General features: G+C 50.4%; 1 protein-coding gene across 1 annotated transcript; it reads left to right on the top strand.

The window, feature by feature from the left end:
• The first annotated feature begins 501 nt into the window (after positions 1-501).
• Positions 502-1,041, top strand: NEUROG1 (neurogenin 1). The gene has a single exon (XM_076350359.1). The coding sequence runs from the start codon at positions 502-504 to the stop codon at positions 1,039-1,041; it is 540 nt and encodes a 179-aa protein (XP_076206474.1).
• Positions 1,042-7,075: the final 6,034 nt, after the last annotated feature.

Below are 7,075 nucleotides of genomic sequence, written 5' to 3'. Positions count from 1 at the left end.
GCGGATCGCAGCCCGCAGCACTTCAAAGACAAGAGCGGTCGCGTGTCCCCCCCGCCCCGCCTTTCCCCGGCGCTCGCTTTTTTTTTTTTTTTTTGCCTTTTTTTTTTTTTTTTTTTTTTTTTTTTTTTTGGCTTTTCCCGTCCGCGGAGGGCTCCCGGCGCCGAAGGCCGCCCTGCCTCCCCCTGCAGCGGCAAGCTTTGCTTTTTCCCGTCTATATTTTTATACCGTTATTGCTTAACCGCATCCCTGGGAGTGCCTGTCCATGTGAGTACGGGGGGCGCCGGCACCTGCGCGGCGCAGCGCCGCCGTGCCAAGCATCCCGCACCTCCATCCTCCTCCTCTTAGTTTGGGGGGGGGGTTGTTGTTTTTCTCTCTCCCCCCACCCCTTCCTCGGCCGCTTCGCACCTTCCCCTTCACTCCCCCCCCCCCCCCGCCCCTTCCCTGCCCCGCGCCCCGCCCGGGCCGCGCACTGACGGGGGCTCCGTCTTCTCTCCCCGCAGGATGCCCGCGGAGGCGGCCAGCAGCGGCGGCGGTGCGGAGCCGCCCGGCGCTCCGCGGGAGCGGCGGAGGCGGCGCGGCCGCGGGCGGGCGCGCACCGAGGCGCTGCTGCACACGCTGAAGCGCAGCCGGCGGGTGAAGGCCAACGATCGGGAGCGGAACCGCATGCACCACCTCAACGCCGCCCTGGACGAGCTCCGCAGCGTCCTGCCCACCTTCCCCGACGACACCAAGCTCACCAAGATCGAGACCCTGCGCTTCGCCTACAACTACATCTGGGCCCTCTCCGAGACCCTCCGCCTGGCCGAGCAGTGCCTCCCGCCGCCCCCCGCCTTCCGCGGGGCCGCCGCGCCCCCCAGCCCCGGCAGCGACGCCGGTTCCTGGCTGTCCAGCGCCTCCCCGTCCGCCCCTTCGCTCTGCGCCTCCGCCTCCGGCCCCAGCAGCCCCGCCACCTCCGAGGACTGCGCTTACGCGCCCGCGGACAGCCTGCGCGGCTTCCGCGGGCTGCCCGCCGCCGCGCCCCCGGGCGCGCCCTGCCGCTAGAGCGCCCCGCACCGCGCCGCTCCGCGGAGCGCGCCCCGCTCTCCCCGCCCGAGGGCCGGGGGCGCGGGGAGGGGGGGGGGGTGTCTCCTCCCGTTGCACTTTTCAGCACACACACCCCCCCCCGCAGCCCCTTCTCCCCACCCCCGACCCCCGCCTCGCCTCCCGGACGACTCCGAAAACCGGGAAGAAAAGCGACAGATTTGCTGCCGCAGACGAGGTGAAAAGTCAATTTTACAATTTGTAGCTCTCCAGCGAAGAAAAACGAGCATGAAAATTTGGTTTGAACGCCCTGACAATGCCATGAAAAGGCTTAGGGGCCCGATGCGGCCCGGGGCGCAGCACGGGGCTCAGCGCGTCCCTCCTGCCCTGCGCCCGGGGCGGCTCAGCCCCTCCCGGGGGGGCCCCAGCACCGGCCCCGATGGGACCCCGCGCCCGACGGACGAGCGGAGAGGCTCATGCATTATAGATGCTGACTCCCAGCGCGGCGGTCTTGCTTTAGAGCAGGAGCAGACACGGGGTATTCAGCGACCGGGCCAGATAGTGGTTTAATTTATTCAAGATGTTCATTCATATGAAAATTGTATTTTTGTACATAAAGAGCTTTATTCTATTATTATGCCTCTTATCAAAGTGGGTTCTTTTTTTTTTTTTTTAAGAAATTGTACTTTACCCTGTAAATAAAATTTTTAACGTTTTTACTGAATTTCAGCAGTGCTTCTGGACTTTTGTTTCTTAAGCTTAGGGTTTTTTGCTCCTCAGAGGAGCCTGGGGTGGAAGGGAATGTTTGCCCCAAGGCGATGCTCAGCACGGGCCAAGCCAGTGTTTCTCACACCACACTGGCCACAGACACGTGCGGCTACCTGCAAACATCAGCTGGCCCCCAAGTCTCAGAAAGAAGGGATTAGAGACCCGTTCAGGATACGCAGGCAGAGAGCAGGAGCAGTGCCTCCAGCAGTGCTGGTGTTCAGGGCTGTCTTTGCCCCGGTTCATAAGGGGAGCTGGAAGGTGTTGGGGGATTTGGGGCAAGGAGAGGATGCTGCACCCCTGAGTAGGGTATGGAGCTCACAGCTTTGCCTAAACCTGCAGCGCTGGGAGAACCTGGCTGGCATGAGCTGTCCCTTTTCCCCAAGTCACGGGGTGGGATGGAGGCTCTCCCTGCTCACTCCCACGCAGGGTGAGGAGAGAGGGTGGACGGAGGTGCATTGCATGGCCTTGGCACCAGCCCTGGCATGGCTATGGCTCTCGGCTAGAGATTGGGGGTGTCAAGAGGGGCCCTCGCCTCCACAAAATCTGCTCCACTGTTGGGAAACCCCAACCTTTCCTTTCTCCTGCATTTGTGCGCGATGGGGGAGCCCTCTGACCCCCCAAATCCTACCATGCTGAAGGGCTTCTACTCTTCATGCCTCCATCCTCCCCCTCTTCAGCATTGCTTAACACTCCCATATCGCACCAGGCACCCGGACACCCTTAAAAGCAACAGTTTTATCCTCGTCACCCGGTTTTATGGGGGGAATGAGGCAGCTCAGCCACGTCTCTCCAGCCATCTCCAAAACACTGGTGAATCAGAGCTGTATGGGCAGTTAACAGGGTGTTTGTGGGGAAAGGAGGTGGATGCTTGGATATATGGTGTGGTACAATACCAAGTATGCTAAAAAGTCAGGTCCTACACATCTCAGATAGGCCAGTCCAGAGTTAGTGGGATGAATTGACTCATTTTTCTGTGCCTCGGTTTCCCATCTGTCAAATTGCGGTACCACCATCCCCTCACATCATCAGTGAATTTAATGATTTCATTAAGCAGAGCTTTCAGAGCACTCGGATGCTCAGGACTGCTGTAAAAGCCCAAGAAGAAATTCAGTCTTCAGGACATGATCATATACTGTGCAGGGTAAAAGGCAGAGGGCAGACACTGAAAGCATCGCACAAAACACTGAGAAGCTGTTCATCACACAGGCAAAGTCTGTGCCTGAAAATCAACCCTCCTATGTAATGAAGAAGGTGGAGACATTATCAAAAATATAACATGGTATCATATAATTGCCACAAAAATTAGGAGAGGAGCTGCATTAAATTTGCACAGACACCTCAGTGTCAGCATTTCCTCCTTTTTGAGTGCCTGAGTCTGCAATCTTTATATTTTTTTAACATAGTTTTCATATGCTTGTCTATACACACACACACACACATCCAGCTCTGTTTCTCAGTAAGTATAAATGCTGAAAAGGAAATATTATTGCTTGGAAATCCTAATAGCAGCATAATACTTATATTAATTAAAGGCACCAGCAACCAGTATAGGCGAGTTCCTTAATGATGTCCTGTTAAATAAAAGAGATTTGTGAAATCTAATTCTGGCAGTAACAGGTCTTGATCTGTGACGCAGTGAAGCTTTGCTTGCACCTGCCCTTGAAAGCCAGGAGGTTTTGTATGGAGTAGCCTCCAGGGGCTGAAATTTAGTACAGTCCATGGAGACGGAAGGTCATCTAAAGTCACTGGGTCCCAAGACACTGGACTTCAATCTCAAAGAAAAAAAAACTCCACAAAACTTCAAAATATCCTCTCTTCTTTTGTGTTTTCTTAGCTGCGAGCAGAGATCTGTGGACATTATGCAGTATATAAAGACCGTACATCTACCAGGACTCGGTGTATGATGTTAATGTTCCTAATGGGCAATGAAAGCTGCAAACTGCGTGAGGATACAATTAGATTCATACATTAACATGAGTCAGAGAACAGTTTTTCCCCCGAGCGGTGATAGGTTCAGACATAGTTGAACAAATCTGCCGCCGGGACAGATGGAATGCCTATATTCAGAGGCTGCGGGACCAACCTGCACCCCCGTTTACAACAACGGGGTTTGTATTCGTTTTTATGAAAAGGATAGTTTGGTGAATTGACAGGGAGCTGGAACAGGCTTCCCCGATTGCAAACGGGTGGATTTTTAATTGCACTAAAATCATCTCCTTGCACAAGTAGGACAGGAAAAAAAATAGGTGAATTAAATGCTAGGGCTGAGGGAATCCTTGGCAAATTCTTTGGAAATACCAGATAGTAAGTGGCAAGACCCTTACTGACTTCAGAAATAACTGAAATAGCTTGATTTTGAATCTTGGTGCCACATTACATATACGTATATGCATTTTTTCATATGTCTGCTGATAGGTGTTGGTAATCCTTTATCCTTGCTGGATCCAAACAACCACCTCCGGGGCATGCAAGTATTAGGGACCCTCTGCCAGGAGGTTCTGCAAGCCCTTAGGTCTCACTTAATTCCCCTTTAGTTAGGAGAGAAAGTGTGAGATGGCCCCATAGATAGGGCATCCTTGCTAGCTGGGAAACGTGCTTCCAGCACAGACTTTCTCAAAACACAACTGAGATTATCCCACTTTCTCTCTGCTGAGATTTACTGTGGGGAAACAGTCCGCTACCACCTACAAGATGCTCGTGTGCTCTGGGGACAGGGCCCACAGCAGCCTGACAGCGCTGGAGCTACTCTGTCCCAGCCTTTTCCAACTGATTTGAAGCTCTAGAGAGTCTCTATGACTTACCTATGCTCAGGAAGTGAGCAAATAGCTGCGCATCCAAAATTCTGTACAAGTTTTAGGTATTTTCTGTGATTTCGACGCTATGTGGTGCCCTACTTATTGTCATCCCTGCTGGGATGAGGCTGAAACAATGCTTAGGGTGTAGTTATTAACAAGAGCATCCTCAGAAGGATTTTCATTATTGGGTGTCAATCTGTTGTAGATCTTGATTTTACTCTGTACATGATGTGTAAAATACAGTCTGCGGTACTACCTGTGAGCACATGAAACTTAATACTATAATTATAGATCTCTGGGGCTCAAATGCTCCATTAAGACTGATTTGTATGGTAGGTAGAGATTGTCAGAACAGAAGCAGGTGAGAACTAATTCTCAGGAGCTTTTTTATTGGTGGCATATGCAATTAAAAGAAATCATCTGGAGGAGCAGAGCTGCTAAGGACCGAGCAGATTTACTGACTGTACTGTACGTGAGCACTGCAGAACGGAGATGCCAAAATACTGCATAAAATACTTTCAGCTGATACTTTGCTGAACTTTTACAGTCTTCAGAGGATGTTACTGAAGCATTTGTTAATCTAGATTAACAAATTAACTGACTTGTTAAAACCAGTTTTATGCCCAGTAATAGTGCCCATGATCAACTAATCCCTTTTCTCTCTTCCTCCTCAACCAAAAAGCATAACGGTCAATATGAAAAAATACTGAAGATATCACAGATGTCACAGAGCCATGGTGAAGTAACAGGTCCTTTTAAAAGGCCTGTGGGACCCAGCCCCGTTATTAATCACCAGGGTAATGAGGAGTGTAAGGCTGAGCTGAGGATGTGAAATAGCTGTGCCCCCTGGAAATAGGGTTTTCCTCCCCACCGCCTCTCTGCTGGGGTTACTGTCCCCTCAGGAGAGATGGCAAACGGTTCACGTGAGGCATTGCTGGTGCCAGATCAAGGCCCCGCATGCTGAGCGATGCTCCTCTATTATCATATTATTATTATTATCGTTAGTTTTCAGTTGTCAATCTTCCAGTTTAAGATCCACTAGACAAGAGTGAGTAGACTCTTCCCAATGGATAATGCTCTTCTCTGTCAGCGTGGAAATGCTGATGGCACAGCACTCGTCGTTATTCAGGTCTCCCACTTTTGCCTCTATTTGAGAGTCACTGCATCAGTCAGTACCTCCCATCTCGCTGTTTGAAAATCTTATGAAACTCTGATGGTTCAAAAAGGAAAAAGAAATATCACATTAGAGAGGCTGGGACAGAGATGCCGCCCTTCTCCGTGCCATGTGCATGACTCCGCAGGTATAAGAAACGGTTCTCACTCGGCTCCTGCCCCATTTGTTTGACTCGTTGACTGTCAGTAGGACTTTGGCGAGGGTCAGTAGGACGGAGCACGCAGCAAACTTCTGCATAGAGTAAAAACTTGCTGAAGCAAGACTTTTAGAGAAGAGATGAGCTTTATTCTTTGAGTAATAGTGAATAAGGGTCCACAGACACAGTCTTGCATGCACTGTGCCAATGGAAGCGTCGACATCAAGTTCAGAAAGTGGGTTTTCTAAGGCTGTAACTGGAAAGAAAATACTTAGAGTGTCTCACTAACATCCCTGCTCTGAGCTCATTGATTTAGTTGCACTATCCAGCCCCCTGCTCCCTTGCTTTCCACCCAGGAGATTCATTGTGCTTCAGGGAAAGACCAGCCTGTGTCAGTGCACGGCCTCCTTTCTACTCTTGCTTCACGCCCGTGAGATGTGCTTAATTACGAATTAAAGCATGTGAGGGGACTGATGCCTCTATTTCCCAAACAGGGATTTGGCAGAGTCCTCGGGACTTCACTGTCTCTTTCTTGGATTATTACATTCTGCACATTCCAGGATAATCTTTTTTTTAACCTGAAGATTTCACAAAGTTGCCTTCTAGGAAAGCATTTAAAGCTGTCTAATGGCAGTCCAAGGTGATTACGGACCATAATGGTTTGTTGCAAAAATAATGGATTAAGTTCCATCTGTAGGAGTTAATTGGACTTATTTCTACAAACAAACAACTTGTTCTGCTCCTCTCTGTATGGCAGATGTCAGCAATCTTTATAAAATCATAGCCAGGAGTACCTCCAGCAGGACTGTCTACAGCAGCATTTGGTGTCTGTAGCCCAGCGCAAACCTGGCAGATCATCGTGCTTCTCCAACTTGCAGGTTTCCATTGAGATGAGAAGCCTGAAGAAACACAACATTTGCAAATACAAAAGCTGCAAATACAAAATCCCATACCTAAGATGGTGTTAGTCCACTTTGGAAGGTGGCAGGAGAGGGGACATATAGCCCAAGGGACACCGTGGACTCAGTAGTTTGTCCCCGTCCCTACCGTGGGGACCAAGAGATTAAGGGGTCCTTGGGGAACACTTCAGTTTAGATAAATGAGGCCAAACAGAGAAGGCAAATGTTAAAAAGCAAAGGGAAGAAGATGAAAATCCCAGCGTGGTCATATTCACATTGGATT

This window comes from Aptenodytes patagonicus, chromosome 12 (genome assembly GCF_965638725.1).
Source record: "Aptenodytes patagonicus chromosome 12, bAptPat1.pri.cur, whole genome shotgun sequence".
Lineage (NCBI taxonomy): Eukaryota > Metazoa > Chordata > Aves > Sphenisciformes > Spheniscidae > Aptenodytes > Aptenodytes patagonicus.
The sequence above is the reverse complement of the archived record's forward strand: the minus strand, read 5'-3'. Positions and strand labels throughout refer to the sequence as shown.